General features: G+C 70.8%; 2 protein-coding genes across 2 annotated transcripts; both read left to right on the top strand.

Annotated features, from left to right (window-relative positions):
• Positions 1-312: 312 nt before the first annotated feature.
• On the top strand, positions 313-3,527 carry LY6K (lymphocyte antigen 6 family member K). Its single transcript, XM_045860970.1, has 3 exons — positions 313-442; positions 2,040-2,141; positions 3,229-3,527. Exons 1-3 carry the CDS (start codon positions 313-315, stop codon positions 3,525-3,527), a joined length of 531 nt encoding a protein of 176 aa, XP_045716926.1.
• A 12,285-nt stretch (positions 3,528-15,812) lies between these two features.
• Positions 15,813-17,084, top strand: LOC123833312 (ly6/PLAUR domain-containing protein 2-like). The gene is made up of 2 exons (XM_045861449.1): positions 15,813-15,979; positions 16,161-17,084. The coding sequence occupies exons 1-2, from the start codon at positions 15,931-15,933 to the stop codon at positions 16,370-16,372; spliced, it is 261 nt and encodes an 86-aa protein (XP_045717405.1). The 5' UTR covers positions 15,813-15,930; the 3' UTR covers positions 16,373-17,084.
• The last annotated feature ends 218 nt before the right edge of the window (positions 17,085-17,302 follow it).

Below are 17,302 nucleotides of genomic sequence, written 5' to 3'. Positions count from 1 at the left end.
GCTCTGCTGGGGAGCCAGGGGGCCCCGACCCTTTTAGGGCGCTAGGCCCGCCCCACCCGGGCCCCGGTCCGAGGGCCGCCGCCCAGGGCCCGCACAACTGACCCCAGGCACGGTCCCGGCCCGTGGGCCGCGTGCCCCGCGATGTACCCACACCTTCTGGAATCTTCCACCTCCCCCTCAAGCTCCCCGACCACCTGGAACCTTCCCTCCACCCAGAATCCGCCAGCCCCCTGCCCCCCCGCCCCGGCTGCGGCCCCCAGACCTCTAGAACGTCCCGCCCCGGGCGAGCCCTCAGAGAGAACGTCCCAACGAATGTTCCCGAAGCTGCGCGAAGCATGCCGGGAGCGGCTCCCGGGCCCCGGGGGCCCTCCGATCCCAGAAGTCCCCGCGCTCATTGCCCGGGGCCCGGCTCCCAAACCGCCAGCAGCGAAGGTTCCAGAAGGTGTGGGCGCGTGGCAGGGCAGACAGCCCCGCGGGCTTGGACGGCAGCCTCTGGTCAGTGGTGGGGGACCTGGGCGGAGGCCCTCGGACCCCGGCGGGATGGGCCGGCGCGGCGCCCCCATAGGGTCCCGGACCCGCTAACGTGGCAGCTGAGCAGGCCCCGCCCCCTTCCCCTCCCCCCTCAGGGCCCCGCACCAGAGTGGCAACCCCTCCACCCGCAACCCCCCCCCCCCGTCCTGAGCCCCACCACCAGCACCGTCCCCCCACGATGTGCGGTTCCCCCCTCCACCCCCCCACGGTCTCGGGCCGCACCCGCACCACCCCTCCCCCCATCCTGGTCCCCCACCTGCATGGCACCCCCACCCCCCCGTACCCCGTGGCGGGAGGACGGGATGCACGAGGAGACAGGCTCCTGAGAGGAGGACCGGGAGATGGGGGGGGGGGGGTGGCCCAGGGGCTGGGGACTGGCTGTCCTGCACCAGGGACCTAGGAGAGCCTCAGCGCTGGAATCTCGGGACACGCTGGGTGGGGCAGCAGCGCCTGCCTGGAGGGGCGGAATGTCAGAACGGGGGACGTTCCAGAGGGAGCCTAGGGACCACCCCCCCAGCAGGGGGCAGTGTTGCGGCTGTGGGGCAGCGGGCCGCCTAGGCCGGGGGCTGGCTGCAGGGCATCAGGGCCAGCCTGTGCACCCGGGCAGGGTGCCCCGTGGGGATGCCCTGGGTGGTAGGTGCAGAGGGAGCGAAGGTGGAGGGGGAGGTATGGGCTGTGGGGTGAAAGGGCCCCTTGGGGGTTCTGAGAGAGCAGGACCTCAGGGCGGGGGTGGGGAGCCAGGGGCCGCCTTCAGGGAGGGGTAGCCGGGTCCCCTGCCGAGAAGGGGTGCTTGGGAAAGTGGGGGTGAATGCACAGCGTGAGGGGTCCTTGGGGATGGAGGGACCTTGGTAGTGGTGACAAGTCACTCACCACCAGCAGGGCACACCGGGCTCGGACCCAAGGGTGAGGAGCAGGCAGGGTGCTGGCCCCGGTGGCAGTGGGCTTGGCCTGTGGGGGACACGCAGCTACCCGAGGTGACCGCGTGGCCGTGTCCCTCGTGTGCAGGGCCGGGCACTGCTGGAAATGTGGGTCTTCCTCGCTCTTCTCCTGGCTGTGGGCCTGCCTCAGGTGCAGACGAACGTCGCCGTGGCTGGGAGACAGCGTGAGTCCCGCCCCAGCACGGAGCCCCCCGGGAGGCGATGGTGCCGGAGCCGGGATGCAGGGCCTGGGGGACCGGAGCGGGAGAAGGTCCCGGGGCCAGGACGGTGGGCGGGACGGGCACGTGGGGGCGGACGCCAGCGCCCCGAGTTCCCTGCTGCTGGAGCCGTGGAGTGGGAGCCCGGGGTGCGCACGTGCTGGCCCACGAGAGCTGGCGCCGTGCGGGGTGTCCCCGGGGCACGTCTGGGTGCGGGCGTGTGAGGGAGTGCAGGACGGAGGCCACGAGCTCGGGGGGCAGGCCGAGGGGCATGGAAGACGGGCCCACGGCGGGAGGGAGGGCGCGTGTGGGGCTTTCCCTGAGGCCGTCTGGAGAAGGCCTCTTCCCACTTTCCTTTTTACCCTCCTTTCAGGGCCGCTGAACTGTCACGTCTGTGAGAGGGAAAACGACTTCGGCTGTGTGAACCCCAGGGACTGTCCCCAGAACACGGAGTTTTGTTCTACCGCAGCCGTGAGTAAGTGTCTCGGCCGCCCCTGGGCCGCACAGGCAAGCCCGCGGAGCACCCTCGGGAGTGAGGGTCTGCCTTGCGCCCCTCGGGGACCCGTGAGTGACGTGGGAGGGACCCTTCGTTTGAGTTTGAGGAAGCGGGTCCTGAGGAGCCAGCCAGGGAGGGGAGCCAGCCTGTGCAGGACAGGGACGTCCTCGGGGCACACGTCACCGGTCATCAGGAGGTCACGCGGGAGGAAGCAAAGAGGGGAGGGTCTGTTCATCCGCCTTTGAACAGCGCGTGTCAGCCCGTGGCCCCCCCACCGAGAACAGCTCTTCCGGGAGACGGTCCCGGTCGGGCCCAGGGTGCACAGTGCAGCCCGGGAGGCCCAGCATCGCCCCTCCAGTCTCCCACCCAGGCCTTGCGGGGGGTTGGAAGACTGGGGTTCGGTTCTTGAGCTGCTCGGGGCAGGACAGGGGAGGCTCCGTGTCCCTGGAAACGCGTGGGGGCCGCGCCCAGGCCGAGCACCACCAGAGGCTCCTGTGGAATTCATAAGGTCACCTGCGGAGGTGACTTGCACAGCGAAACGGATGAGCCGCCGTCACAGACGGCCAGGCAGGCCAGCGCTGAGCCGTGCCCACGCAGGCTCTGGGCCCCGGGGCTCCCATGGGCGCCCTGCGCAGCGGCAGGGTGGCCAGAGTCCCGGCTCCCTGTGTGTGCCCGGGGTCACCGGGGCCCGACCACCCTGTGTTTGAGAGCCGGGGTTCAAGCTGCCTGTGCGCCCCCGCACGGAACCCCTGGACCAGGTTCCCCACGTACGCGGGCAGGCCCCGCCGGGGGCGTCCGGTGCCACACTTGGCGTGTGCCAGGGCCCCCAGGAGCAGCTGAGAGCAAGACGTCCGTGTCTCTTCCTGCCTGGTGGGGGCTCCAGCCTCCCCGCGGGCGCCCTCTGTGGCGTGCCTGGCGGGCGGGGGAGGAGGGCACCCACCGGGAGGGCCCGGGTGGGGCAGAGACAGGCAGGAGCGGCACCGGGGGCCCTGCCTGCACTGTACGTGGTCCTCTCTCCCCGTCCGTGTCCGTGTCCATGTCCGTGTCTGTGTCTGTGTCCTGCCAGGGCTGTTCCCGCGTTTCTTCTACGTGTCGAAGCAGTGCTCCAAGTACTGCCCCGTCCACGCCCCGTCGTCGGCAGCGGAGGCCAGGTCCTTCGTCCTGGAGAAGCCCACGCCCTTCATCTACGTGCGCTGCTGCCGGTTTCCCCTGTGCAACAGCTACACCCCCAACGTCACGGAGTTCAGAGAGTTCAGAGAGGCCGGCCGGGCCCCCGGGGGGCGGGGCGGCGGTGCTGGGCTGTCGTTGCTGCTGGCGCTGCTGCTGGCGCTCAGCTCCGGGTCCCTGGGCCTCGGGCTGTGCTGAGCTGTGCGGGGGCCGGGCCGGGGCCTCTGGCGCTGCCCAGATGGAGCCGAGTGCCAGGGGCTGGGGGGAGGCTGTCGCATTAAACTTGTTTTCCCTTGGCGGACTTGTGGTCTGACTTCCGAGGGCCCTGGCACTGCAGGCGGCACAGACCTGGGGCTGTGGCAGCAGCTGGCTCCCAGAGCCCGCCCACCCCTGCTCACAGCAAGGTCGTGTCTTGGTGTCTCTCTGACACCGGGCCTTGTGACTGCCTGTGGCTGTCAGCCGTGCTCTCCTCTCCCGCTCCAGGGCTGTAGGAAAGGGGAGGGGGCGCCGAGTCCCCCTCCCGAAGAGGAGCGTTTGCGGGCTCCGGGCCTTTGGGGGACACAGGGTCAGTGGAGGAGGCAGCCTGACTGGGTGGCGAGGACCCCTCCACCGGGGACGGGGACGTCAGCCTGTTCCGATGAGGCAGGCCCTGGGCTGCCCTTGTCCCGCGCCCCCTGCCAGATCCAGGAGCCCCAGGAGAGGGGCTTCTGTGCAGTGAGCCTGGACTTCAGCCCCCAGCGGCGGTCTGTGCGCACTCCCAGACGCCGGGTGGGCCTGTGTCCTGCCCCTGAACTGGGCCAGGGCACAGCAGCGGGTTCCCAGTCCGGGGGCCCGGGACCCTCCCGGGACTCGGGTGTGGGCGGCCCCTCTCTCCAGCAACCTCTGGGCCCCGGGTCTGGGCCTCGAGGACCTGCGGCCGGCAGGCAACTCTTGGCCCTGGGGCTGCCCCCTCGGGCTGGAGCCAGCAGCAGGCAGCCCGGCCTTCCTGCCCTTGTGCCAGGCCCGGTGTCCCCTGGGGCGGAACGGGCCCTGCGGAGGGGTGTCTCGGGCCGGGGTCTCCGAGGGAGAGGAAGGACGTGGTCTCCACGCTGAAAACGGCAGCCAGTGCAGCCGCCGGATGAAGCAGCAGCTGCGGCTGGAGCGGGGAGCTGCCGGTGGGTCACAAACTGAGCCTAGTAAACCGCCGGCGCCCGGGACACAGCCCACGGCCAACCCTGCGCCTCTGGCGCCCCTAGCGGCGGGACCTGGCGCCGCCGCGGGGCTGGGCCACTCTGGGGTGGGGGGCCGGGCTTGGACCTGAGGCCGGGGCCGGGGCGCAGGGCCAGCCGCAGTAAGCAGGGGGTGGAGGAGCTTCCAAAACAGGCGTGAAAGTGACGGTGGCTCCAGAGCTGAATGGGGAGCCCGCTCACAGGAAGGCCGTCTCAGCCTCAGACCCCGACTGCCAGGGCGGCGCCGGGCAAATGCGAAACGGCCCGCCCGGGACTGTCGCTCAGAGCCGCCCGGGCGTCCCCCATTGCCCCTGTGAAGTTCCCCCGGTTTGTCGCATGCTGGTCCGGACTCACGACTCTCTGCTATTCCCGAAGAAACCGGTTTTGCTGGTGGAATGACTTGTTTACTTTGTTTTATTGGTTAGGACGGCACAAAGAGGATGCCGGCCCACGTGACCGAGACCTTTCCAAGGGCGAAGGGAAACCCGACGGGCTGGCTGCTTCCAGACGCGCCTGCATCTGGGAACCTAGACTCGCCGTGGGGCAGCTGGCCGGGCGTTCCCGAAACGCCGCAGGCTTCCTCAGACCACCCCCAGGGCCGCGGCCGCAGGGGGGCGGGCGTGTGCGCAGCCGCGGGGGACGGAGAGGGAGCGCGCACGGCGTGCGGTGCCGAGCGCTGCTCGTCCGTCCCGCGCCGCCTCCGCGTTACAGGTGGGGGAACCAGGGCTCCGCTGGGCGCAGACTTCAAACGTGCCCCAAGGGTAGCTCCCCCCACCCCCGTTCTGCGGGACACTTTGTGGACAAGAAATGGAAGGCACCGCCCCATAGGGTCAGGGGCCTTCCTGCGCTGGGAAGGTCCCCCCCGTGGCAGGCCTGTGGGAGGCATGTGCAGGGTGTCCGGCCAGGCGGGGCAGCACACAGCACCCGCAGCGGGAACGGGAAGTCCTGGCCCGGTCATTGCGGCCACCCCCCCCCCAGTTCTGGTCACCCCGACAGGGCCACGTACAGACGTGGAGCTTAGGAGACATGTTTGTTTTTTTAAGCAAAAGAACAATTTCCTCTGAAATATTCAGACAACCCAAACAATGGCGCGGGCCTGTGTGGACCTGGGCGGTGGGAAGCGGGCGACGTGTCCGTGATCCACGCCCTGCTTTGCAGACTTTGCTCAGGACCACGGGTCACCGGAGTGGGGAGCTGCCACTCGCCACGCGTCCCACCCGGCTGTTCAGGGCTGGAAAGGTGCCTATTGCGCCGGAGGAACTGTATTTTAGATGTTATTTAATTTCATTGTACTTTAAATGGTGACCTGGGCTCCGGGTGATGTCGGCACACAACTCCAAGAGACCTGAAATGTCCGCGTCTTGCTGTTCCTTGCATTTTTAACACTTAACCAGGAAAAGAATACATCCCTGACCTCCTGGCAGTCCGAACCAGCTGTCGCCTGCGCAGCTTTCCCTGTCGTCCGCGCTCGGGGCCCGGGCGGCCTCAGTGCGCCCGCTGTTTGCCGCTCGCGGGCGCCACCTACGGGTGAGAGCGTTCCGGCGCGCAGCTCAGCCTCCCCGCACCGGCCACCGAGCTGCTGGGGCCGGGAGGAGGCCCCGGGAGGACGTGTCTGCCCCGCCGCGCAGCCCCAGCGCTGGCCGCGCCCCGGCCCTCCCTTTCCCCCTGCCTCGCGTTCCCACTCGCCCCTCTCCCTGTCGCGTCTTTTCCTCCCTTGGCCCGCGTCGCCGCGCACTCGCTGCCCCTCCGCCTGCTCCGCCCGCGCGGGTGGCGGTAGCGACCTGCTTGCGGAAGCCAGTTCGGTTGGTAGGAAGTTGGGGGAGCTTTGGTTAGGGACACTCACGCAAGTTCAATCACGTCAACTTACACTGACGTGGATTTACATGGAGAGAACGGCCGCGTTCGGCACCTGCACTTCGGCTGATTTTACCCCCGTGTGCCGTTCTCCAGCAGTTCTCCGCCTCGGGTCTAGGTGGCGCGCGCACTGCGACAGAGCGACGGGCCGCCTCCTCCGCAGTGCGCGCCTCGTCCCGGCGGCGGCCCAGGGAGGCCGGGGGGGTCCACACCACAGGAGTCCGCCGACGTCAGGGCTTGACTGCCGGTCCCGCTAAGTGTCCGGGCCTGGGAAGGCGGTGCAGGAAACAGCGGCCGGCAGAGCGGTGTGTCCGCGCCGCGCACCGCGCTGCGAGGGGGCGTTCCTCCCGAACCTGAGCACATCCTCGCACTCCACGAAGAATTCACGCGCGTCACTGGTGGAGGAGCGCCCACACGGTCCCCGCTGCTGTCCCCTCTCCTCGGAATCGTTAACACGAACGGAAACCTCAGGCGGCTCGCGTCAGAACGGGCGCCTCGCCGAGGACACGGGGCGGTGGTGCGGGCAGCCGGAGAGCCGGCCGTCCCGGGAGCTCACGACAACGGGCATCGAGCGGGCTGTCATTGTTGGTGGACTGTGTGCCGCGTCCCCCTCACCTGGGCGGCGTCTGCGGGGAGCTCCCGCACCTGCGCAGATGTGTGGTTTCTCCAGGGAGCTGCCCCTCCGGCGGCGGCCCCTCCCAGCCCCCCGCGTCTGCAGATGCCCCTCTCACTCCCCCTCCGTGGTGCTCCTTTGCGCGTCCACTGGATGGCCTCTCCTGACCCTCCTGGAGCAGGTGGCCCTCTCCAGGACAGACGGTGGGCCCTCCTCGGCGGGCACCGTGCCAGCCGAGACGCATCACCCCCAGAGCCTTCTGGGCTCCTGACGTCGGGGACGCCGCCGCCCAGACTTTGTACCTAAGAGACCATCACGCTGTTTGACCCTCCGGGCCAGCCTGGAGGAAGCCCCCCACCCCCCACCCCCGGCTGCAGAGACCGAAAGGCCCCCCCAGCTAAGGAGCTGCAGAGCCATGCCGGGGCCCCGGGCCCTGCGACACCCAGGCCAGGTTCCCCTCCCCCTGCAGCTTCCGGAGACAGCGTGCCCTTGGGGGGGACATGTCGGGTTCAGCTTCCACTCGCACCGGCCTGGCATGGGCCACACGCAGACAGATGTCTCGGCGTCTGCGGCTGCCCCGCGGGGCCTGTCACTCCTGGGATCCAGGGTACTCCCGCTGCTGTGTGCTGGGCACTGAGGAGGCGGACTTTGGGTCCCCAGAAGCAGACCTGAGATGAGCTGGAGAGCAAACTCAGGTGGGGCAGGGGGGTCTCGGGCAGAGACAGGAAGGCAAGGCATTGTCTGGCCGGCCCACTGCAGGCTTGGGCTCCACGCCACGGGCGTCTTGGAGCCCGTGGGGAACCCTCACCCCAGACCCGCCGCCTCCCCGGGCAAGCTGCCGCTGCTGGGGTCCCAGGGCCCAGGGGCACTCATGCCTGGGCTCTGGGCCTGCCCTGCTGGGGTGGGGGCGGGGCCCAGGCCAACAAGTGCGGTGCTGCCCTGGGTGCCAGGCATAAACATGGGGGGCGGGGTCCAGGCGCAAGTGAGCCCCGACAGCGCCCACCGGCATCATCACACTGGATCTGCAGGAGGGCCTTCCCAGGCCGGCCACGAGGGGCCCCCAGGTGGAGAGGGAAAGTGAACAGGGAAGCTGGCCCGAGGCCTTCCTGGTGGAGGCGGGGGTGGGGGCGGGGCTGCAGCTGGGTGTGGGGGCCCAGTGCTCCTGTCCCTGAACCCAGAGGGCTTCCTAAACAGGCCTTCTCTGTGGGGAGGGCTTGCAGCTTCCCCCTCGCCACAGGCCTGCGTGCCTGTGCCCCCAGGGCCACTCCCTGTGAAAGCTGTTGGCCCTCCCCTCCCCAGCCAAGGCCGGCCAGTGTGGGTGAGCCGTGCCCAGCATGTGGGAGGTGCAGTAAATAGCTGTGGAAGGAACGGATGAGTGACTTCAGTGCGTGGGGACCACCCTGCACCCAGTTTGAACAGCCCCCCCTTGCCTGTCTCGGGCTTGCAGGGTCCAGGCGGCAGGGGTGCCAGCCCCAGCGTGCCCGCTGGCCAGTGGTCAGTATTGGGAGAAACGACTCAGGGGAGAGGCGGGGGACAGTGGTCCTGCTTAGTGACCCGGGACAGAGGCCTAGAGGTGGGACTGAGCCGGCTGTGTTCAGGAGTGTGCACTGTGCGTGTAAACACGTGTGTGGGTGTGCACACGGGGCTGGCACTGCGTGAGCATGCATGTGGGAGTGGCAGGAGAAGCGTTGAGGGGAGAGGGGGTGGGGGCTGAAGGTGGGAGGGCGGCCCCCCGTGCCCAGGGAGGGAGCCGGAGCCCCCAGCCTCTGCGCTGGGCAGGGAGGAGCAGCGGACAGACGCTCCGGGTGGCGGAGCCATGCTGAGGTGTTGGCCCTCAGGGCCCCCCCAGCTGCCCCCTTAAGGAGTCGCCCGGCCCGAGGCTGGGGCATCAGTGCCCAGGGCTCCCCACGGCTGGGAGGAGCCGTGAGGGGAGCACCCCTCCGCACGGGGCTCCGGTGCACCCCACACCGGGTGCCCAGCTTCCGGCAGCCACTCTGCCCCCACGCTTCTGCTGTGCCAGCGGGCAGCGCCAGGGGAAGCTGGATGCCTGAGGACAGGGGCCGGGCCTGGGACCCCGCGGCCGCACTTCCTGAACCAGGACACCCGGTGTGAACTCCACGGCCAGGACCTGCCCTGGGGGTCTCACCATCTCCCTGACACGTGGCGGGAAGAGAGTTCGGGGGGCTGTGGTCAGAGAGGAGCCCCTCCTACGCGGACGTCCCTCCGGAGGGCTTGCCGGTTCACCTGGGCCCCGCCCCACCTGGGGGGCTCCTGTCCACCGTCCCGGGCCCCTCCAGCGCCCCAGCTGCTGTCGTCTGTGGCTCGGCCCCACCGGTGGAGGAGGGCTGTCTACACTGTCCCAGCCCCCCCGCCCCGCCCCCCCGAGGGACACCGGCTGCCGGTTCATCCAGTCTGCCGCCTCCTCGGTCCTGGAAGATGCCTGCTGCCCACGCTCAGGAACACGGGCGTCCCTGCACCCGGGCTCCTTGCTGCCCAGACAGGCTGGCACTGGAGTGGCCACCACCCCCACCCCGGGACCCTGGGAAAAGGATCCCCGCCCTCCTCCTCCCCCCCACCCCCCCAGTCCCTTCCCTGGAAGGAGCCGGCGAGGCTCCAGGGGGCACCAGCCGGACCCTCCGGGGCAGGCAGCCCCAGTGCCGCGGGGGGCGCTCTCAGAGAGCCCACGCCTGAGAGGCCGGCGCTCCCCCTGCTGCAGGAGGATGGGCGGGGCCAGAGCAACGCAGGACAGCACTCGTGGCACAGGCCACTCCCGTCCCGCCCGCGGCGGAGCCCCTCGCGCCGGGGCTCCCTCTGCTTCGCCCCGCTCTGGCCATGGGGTGTCGCGCGCTGGAGCGGCCCCCGCGCCCAAGGCTGGGGCTCGGGCTCCACGTGTGATGGGTGTCAGGGCAGAGCCCTCCTTGGTGGGCGGGGCGCAGAGCACCTTTTGGGGGGCCCTGCCTGACAGCAAGGGGCCCACGTACAAGTTCTGGGCCCCCGCCCCCGCTGGCGGTGGCGGGAAGCAGGAGGGAGGAGGGGCTGAGGCTGGGGAGGCTGGAGCAGCACCCGAGGCTCCCACCTGGGGCCCAGGTGTCTCACTGGGGACGGACCGGCTCCTCCGGGCAGCAGGCCGTGGGTCCCGGGCCTCGCCACCGCCCGGTTCGCTCACCTGCCCTGCCACCTGTGGGACGGGGGCCCCCAACCCCTCTCAGCCACTCTGCGGAGTGGAGTCCGGTGTCAGCCTGGGGGCCACGGTGGGATGGGGTCTGGGCCAGCCTGGGCCTAAACTGGAGAGCACCCTGCTCCCAGTGCACCCTGGGTGGGCAGCAGGCGCCCAGATTAGTTCAGAGGGGAGGCTCCGCCCCTCCCCCAGCCCGGCCTTGGCCCCGGGGCTCCTCGCTCTGCGTGCTCCCGGCCCTCCCCACAGGCCGGTCTCACGGCAGGGGTCTGGGCCAGCCCGCCCTTCCCGGCCACGCGCCCCTCCTCGCAGCAGGGCCCGGAGCTTTCTGGGGCCCGGCGGTGGGCTGAGGCGGAGTCTGGGAAGACGTCTGGGCCTGAGTCCCGTCCCGGTCCCGGGGCGCTCCGGGAGGGGCTGGGCTGCGGGACAGGGGCGCCAGGGGCTGCTGGGCAGGACCCCGCTCACTGTCAGGGCCGTGGACACAGGAGGTCCTCGAGGTGGGCGGCGGGGAGACGGAGTGGGAGGGGCAGCCAGCAAGGGAAGACGGAATGGAGTCGGTGCCCAGTGGGTGGGTCGGACACAGTGGCTGGAGTACAAGGGCGGGGTGGGGGGCGGAGTCTAACAGAGTTAGTGTTGTGGGCGGGGAGTGGGGTGGAGGGCACAGAGAGCCCTGGGGTAGCTCGGCAGCACCCCCCTCAGCGCAGACCGACGCCCGGCGAGTGGCCAGCCCCGGCCTTCGGCTGCCCCTCACGGAGCCCACACTGCGCTCCTGACCGGGGTCACCCACCTCTTTCGGGGATGGGGCAGATAGGGACCCCCACAGCATTTGCCTAAACACATACGTAAGTTCTAGAAGAAGCTAAAAAACCCATTAAAATAACATCAAAACGAACTTGCCAGTCGGGCGTGACCCTCGGGTCCCAGCTCCTCGCCGCTTGTGCTGGAGGGACAGCCTGTCCTGAGCCTGACCCGCCCTGCCCTGCAGGGTCCCCACACGCAGGCGGGCGGCCCAGCCCCGCCTCCCACCCCCACCCAACCCCCTTTGCCACCCCGGAGCCTGGGGATGGGCACCCAGCAGCTCAGCCCGCTGCCCCAGACGGCGGGGGAGAGGCTCCGGGCGGGCGCAGGCGGGGGCCGGGCCAGGGCTCTCGGAGTGTTCCGGACCAAGGTGGCTCTGCTCTGCGGGGGAGGGGAGGTGGGAGGCGTGTCCAGGGTTCAAGGGTCCCCCGGAGGCCCAGGGGGCGCAGAGGCCAGGGGAGGCGAGTCGTGCCGAGTGGGCGCCCTGGGCTGGCAGAACTCTGGAGCCGCGTCCAGAACGGTGCTGTGCTCACTGGGGAGGGCGCTGCAGCCCCCAGAGGAGGCCCGTGGCGCTGGAGGGACACCAGGAGGTGTGAGCTGTCACCCCTCAGGTTCTGGAACCCGAGCCATACCCCAAAACAGCCACGGGGGGTGGCCCACTTGTGCCCTTTCTTGTGCTCCCCAGGGCACCCTTGTCACCCACGGTCCCAGAGCCTGGGTGGCAGTGGCCGAGTGCCACTGGGATGCCAGGGCCCCTCGGACTCCGTCCCCCCGCACCGCCCTGCCCCGCTGGCTGGCCCCGCAGACCAGCAGCTCCAGCGACCCTGCGAGTTTGCTGGGAGAGGCAGTCTCGGGTCCGCCCAGGCCCCCGGATCACAGTCAGCGGTCAGTCTCCAGGGCCCCAGGCAGCCTGCGCACACAGTGAAGGTTGAGTCCTGGGCCCAAAGCCAGCTTTCAGCCCGCAGTGCCTCAGTTTCCCCATTAAGTGGATTCGGGACCTCCCTGCCCGCCCTGGCCCAGAGGAGGTGGCTTCGCCTACTTGGAAGAGCTCTGGGTGGGCCGCGTCCCCCAGAAGCGCCCAGGGCACAGCTGTGTCCCCCGGGCCCCCGGGACGGGCTGCCACCCCTGGGCCACCGTCCCTGTGTCTCCTTCTTGCTCCCCAGACCAGCCCGGGGCCTCGTGACTACTGAAGGGACCCGGAGGCCAAGGCTCAGGGCAGAGGGACGGCCCGTGAGGGGCACTGGCGCCCTGCCGAGTGCGCCCGAGGGCGGGGCGAGGGGAAGTGGGTAGGCGCCTGGTCAGGCCGGCCCTGCTGCCCCGCTCTCGTCTCCAGCTAAATTACCGGGTCGGAGCCGGCCGGCGTATAAAGGCCCCCGCACGGCTGCGCCCAGTCTCGCGGCGGACACCCCACGATGAGGCCACTCCCGGTGTTTCTGCTCCTGGCCGCTCTGTGCGTGGACCTGGGTAAGGGCCGCCGACCCGGGGGGCAGGGGCAGCGGCACACAGATGCCCGGCGGGGCTGGCCTCGGGCCGTGGGGTCTGCGGTTTTGCACTGCGGGGAGTGAGGGGCAGGCCGCACAGCTGCTCCCTGAGCGACCACACCTGGGGCCTCCGCGCCCCTTTGGGCCCCTTTTCCGGGGCACCTGGCTCTGGACTGTCGGGTGGGAGGCCTGGTGACAGGCAGGGCCACAGAGCCGGGGGCAGGGCACGGGACCCAGGCTTCAGCAGCGGCCCCGGTGGCCCTGTTTTCTGGGACAAAGGGAGCTCTGGCGGGTGAGGGTCTTGGTGCTGCAGCCGGGGAGGCGGCTTGGTGGCCCCCACCCGCCGGCCTGGCCGTGAGGCCTGGAGCAGGGCACCCGCAGCAGGGGGTTGGGGGGGAGGCCCCGGAAGTGGGGCCTGTGATTAGCAGCCGAGTAATTACCATCCAGGGTTAATGACCCCCATCGGCCCCCCCCGAGAGCGGGCTGCAGGGGGTGAGTCTCCCGCTGTCTGGGGAAGCGCCGGGGGTGGGGGTGGGGGGTGGAGGGGGGGCCCGACGTGGAGGCTTGGGGAAGCTGGGAAGGAGGTGGCTGCCTGCCTGGGAGGCCGATGCTGGGACAGCGGCTGCTGGGAGGGTCACAGCTCCGGGGAACGACAGGCCCCAACTCTCAGCACAGCCCAAACCCCTGTGGGGGAAACTGAGGCACAGTCAGGTTCTCTCTCTCTCTCTCTCTTTTTAAGAAAGAGAGAGAGAAACATGGATCAGTTGCCTTGTGCACACCCCCAACTGGGGCCCTGGCCAGAAACCCAGGCATGTGCCCTGACGGGGAATCGAACCAGCGACATTCGGGTGCACGGGCTGGTGCTGAACCCACTGAGCCACGCCAGCCAGGGCCAGGTTCTTGTTCAGAGGAACCCAGCAGTGTCTCCCTGCCCCCGTGAGCACAGATCCTGGGTCACCTCGGACAGCGAGCCTCCTCTCGGGGGTTCTAGGCCCCGGACCTGGGCCGCGGCCTCTGAGCTGGGGGTGGGGCTGAGCTGGACTACCTGCTTGCCCGTGGTGCAGCCACAGGTGTCCCCACTCTGCACGCTGCAGGGAGAACGGCTCTGGCACCGCCCGGCCCACCCGGGGAAGGTGCTGTCCCCTTATTCCATGGGTGCTGGCTCCCAGGTCAGCCAGCGCGGGCATGCCTGGTCCTATAGGGCAGCCCCGCCGGGCGCCCCCTCCAGAGACCCTCTCGGGACACCCAGCCCCCCGGAGACCTGGAACAGAGGGCTCGTCCCTGCGTCGCCGGCCCCACGCTGGGCAGGGTGCCCCGGCTCCCTCACCCCTCCATCGGCCCTGTCACAGCCGGGACACCCACAGCCGGGTCCCAGCGCGCCTGGCCCCCGCCGCGCTGCACCTCCTGCCCGCGGGTCCTCTCCCCGGACCGGAAGTAGAGCCCCTTCCATCGGCCCTGGTCCCGCTCCGGGCCACCCACTGCAGGAGGCCTTCTCCGGCGCCCTGCCCTCTGTCAAGACCATGCTGCCTCCCAGGCAGGTGTCCCACGGTGTCACCACGCCCTCCCCCCCACCCTCCTCGGGGCACGTGCTGTGCCTGGGGCGGCCACCCCCTCGCGGCCCGTGGGGGCTCCAGCCCGGGAGACGTGTCCTGGACTCCCTGTCTCTGGGACTGGGGGCTGCTCAGGACCAGGCTCTTCTGTTGCAGGTCCCCCCCGCCCCCCGATATCCCCTCAGCCCTGGGGACAGGCCCAGGGCAGTGAGGGGCAGGGATGTTCCTCTTGTGACCCTCCTGTGCTCTTAGCCCTTCCCTGGGCCAGGCAGTGGGGGGGGGGGGGTTGCGGAGCAGGGGCTGGTCCCATTGCGTCAGTTCATCCCGGGCAAGCGGGACCCCGCAGGCTGCAGCCGGGCCCGTCTTATGGGGGACGACACTGAGGCTCGGAGAGGGACAGGGACAGTGAAGGGGACCCTGCCGCCCTCTGGAACCCACCCTGCATCCCGGTGGCCTACAGACACCCACCCACCACCGAAACGCTCACCCCTGTACTCACACACACACACATGGGGCCAGCCACCGCCACCAAGGTCCCAGGGGACCAGGGCCCCCTCTGGAGGGCGGGAGAAGGCTCCAGAGGCCGGCTGGGCGGCCCCATGCGGAGCCCAGCCCCAGGCCAGGCCCCGGCCGAGCCCGCACTGACGGGCCTGTGCTTCCCCCCCGCCCCCAGCCCGGGCCCTGCGGTGCCACGTGTGCTGCGGCCACGCCAACTGCGAGTCTCTGGCGGAGTGCGCGCCGACGGACAAGTACTGTGTGATCACGCGGGCCAGTGAGTACCCCTGCCCGCCCGGCGCCCCGCCCCGGGCCGCCCTCCAGGGGGCGCCCACGGCCGCGGCCCCTTGCACAGCCCTGTGCCGCCCTCCAGGGGGCGCCCACGGCTGCGGCCCCTTGCACAGCCCCGTGCTGATGTGAGGGCCAGGGCTCTGCGGGCACCCCGGGGCCTGAGGGCGGGCCCTGTGGCGGGAATCGGGGGGAGCCTGTGCCCAGGAGGGCCTGAGGGTGACTGACACACAGGCAGGTCCGAGTGCGGGAGGGGCCGTGTGGAGGCCTGAGCCCAGCAGGAGGTGACGCTGGGGACAGATGTCGCTGTCCAGTGTCCTGCCCGGAGCCGCCCCAGCCTCAGGAAGGAGGCACCGTCCGGGGAAGTGCTTTCTGAGGGGGTGGGGACGCCCCCTGCCCTCTCCTGTGCCCCGCCCCCGCGTCGGCCTTTGCTCCTGGCCCCTCCGCTGGGCCCCGGCCTCCAATCTGTCAGGAGGCAGCCGGTGGCGTTGTCCGCCCCTCCGCTCTGTGGTTGGGTGCTGCACCTCCGTGCTGAGCACCACTGGGCACCCCTGTGTGCCCCACGGCTCTCGGGCGGCCCAAACCGCCGCAGAGGTTGGCTCTCTCGCCATCCGCGTTCTCCCAGCCTGGGGTGAAGGCACCACGGCATCCGGCCGCCACCCACCCTGGCTTCCTGGCCAGCTGCCCACGGGAGGCAGTCGCCTGAGCCCCGGCTGCAGCCCCGCCCCTTCCCCTTCTCCACCATTCTCCACAATCTCCGGGCACCGCCCGCCCCCCCACCCCCCGAGGCGCGTCATCCCCCAGACCCCTCCTAGCTGTCCCCCTGCGCAGCCGCGGGGCTGGGACAGAGGAAGGCGGTGGCTGAGGCCTGGACTCACGCCTGCCCCACGGGCCCTGCTTCCCGAGACGGCAGCCCCACGCCCGCCCCGCGTCTGGTTCCCTCCCGGACCGGAAGAGCTGTGTGTGGCTGCCGCGTCCTCGTGGGCCCCGCCCACCGTGTCCCGATTTCCAGCCCCAGGAAGGGACAGGGCAGAGCCAGGACCCTGACCCCAGAGCACAGAGGCCCTGTCCGACACCGGCCCGAGGGAAAGGGGCGCAGACACTGGCCGTGGGAGCCCCTAAGCCCCCGCCTGGCCGAGATGTCACGGAGGAGCTCGGTCCGAGGGGGGACAGGCCCCCGGCCCAGGGGTACTGGGGAGGACCGCGCTCACACGCACAGTGGGGGCCTCGGGGGGGGGACTCCCGGCCAAGCTCCCAGGAGCCCCAGGAGCAGGGTGCGTCTGTGGCGCCGAGGGGCTCCTGGGTCGGCCGGGCGAGGGGCAGGCACGGGGCCTGACCCCCACCCACGGGCCGCGCCCTGTCTCCACAGCCAACCCCGGCGGCATCCTGGTGATGAAGTCCTGCGCGCCGACCTGCCCCAACAGCACCGTGTCCTCGGACGGCCGCGCCCTCTCTGTCTCCTGCTGCCAGCACAGCCAGTGCAACCGCAGCGCGGCCCCGGGCCTGGTGGGTGGCCGGGGGGCCCTGTGGGCCTGCACCTTGGCCAGCCTGCTGTGGGCGCTGCTCCGGGCCGCCTGCTGAGCCCAGCCCCCAGGCCGGCCCCGGGGGGGGGGGGCGTGTCCCCTCCCAGCCTGGACTCAGCCGGCCCAGCTCCCAGCACGCCCCGGTGGGGAGATCCCCCTGTGGCCTGTCCCTCACCCCTGCTTCCCCAGGCTCCCGCCCCAGGGAGGGACATGCCCCCTGCCCCAGGGGACCCACCAGGGTGGGAAGCCCAGGCCTGCACCTGCGGGGGTCCCTCTGGGGGGTGGGCAGAGCACCTCTGTTCTCCTCAGCATCCCCCACCCCGACACAGGGCTGCTGCCCCGAAGAGGGCCCCGTGCTTGCTGACCACCAGGCCCTCCCGCTCTTCCTGCAGGAGGGCCTGCGGAGGGGCAGGCGGGTCTGAGGTTTGGGGGCTGGGTCTCTGGGGCTTTCTTCCCGCTCCTGTGCTCACTCATCCATCCACGTCGGCCCCCCATCCCGGCCGGTGCGTCCACTCTTGACAGGCCCACTGGGGTCTCCTGGGAGCCAGGCACCCCAGGACGGCCCTCTGGGGGCCCCCATCCTGGGCTCTATCTCGGGGACTCCCAGTTTCTGCTGCCCGGCCCCACAGTCCCGCCGGCCCGGCTGCGTGGAAGCAGGGCTCTGCCAGGGTCCCCGGGGCCGCCCGCTGCGGGTCTGGGCCAGGGCGCCGAGGGGACCGGGGTCGGGCTCGGGGTCCCTCCTCCCTGGGCTCGGGGGCTGCCCTCTGCCCCAGAGGCACCGGGGTCTCGTCGGAGGAGAATAAAGCTGCCATCCCCGCTCTGTCCTGCTTCTTGGTGGCGCTGAGTGTCTTTGGTCTTGGGGGCAGCGCCCTCCACCTCCAAGGCCGGCGGGGGTGCCTGACGGAGGGGTGGGTGGCATTCTCCACGCGCAGGCTCGAGGCTGGGGGAGGAGGCCCACTCTCCTCATCATCTAAGAAGCCAACCCCGT

Source organism: Phyllostomus hastatus, unplaced genomic scaffold, assembly GCF_019186645.2.
Source record: "Phyllostomus hastatus isolate PE091 unplaced genomic scaffold, TTU_PhHast_1.1 phas_scaffold_21, whole genome shotgun sequence".
In the NCBI taxonomy this organism is placed as follows: Eukaryota; Metazoa; Chordata; class Mammalia; order Chiroptera; family Phyllostomidae; genus Phyllostomus; species Phyllostomus hastatus.
This window is presented reverse-complemented; position numbering and strand designations above follow the sequence as displayed.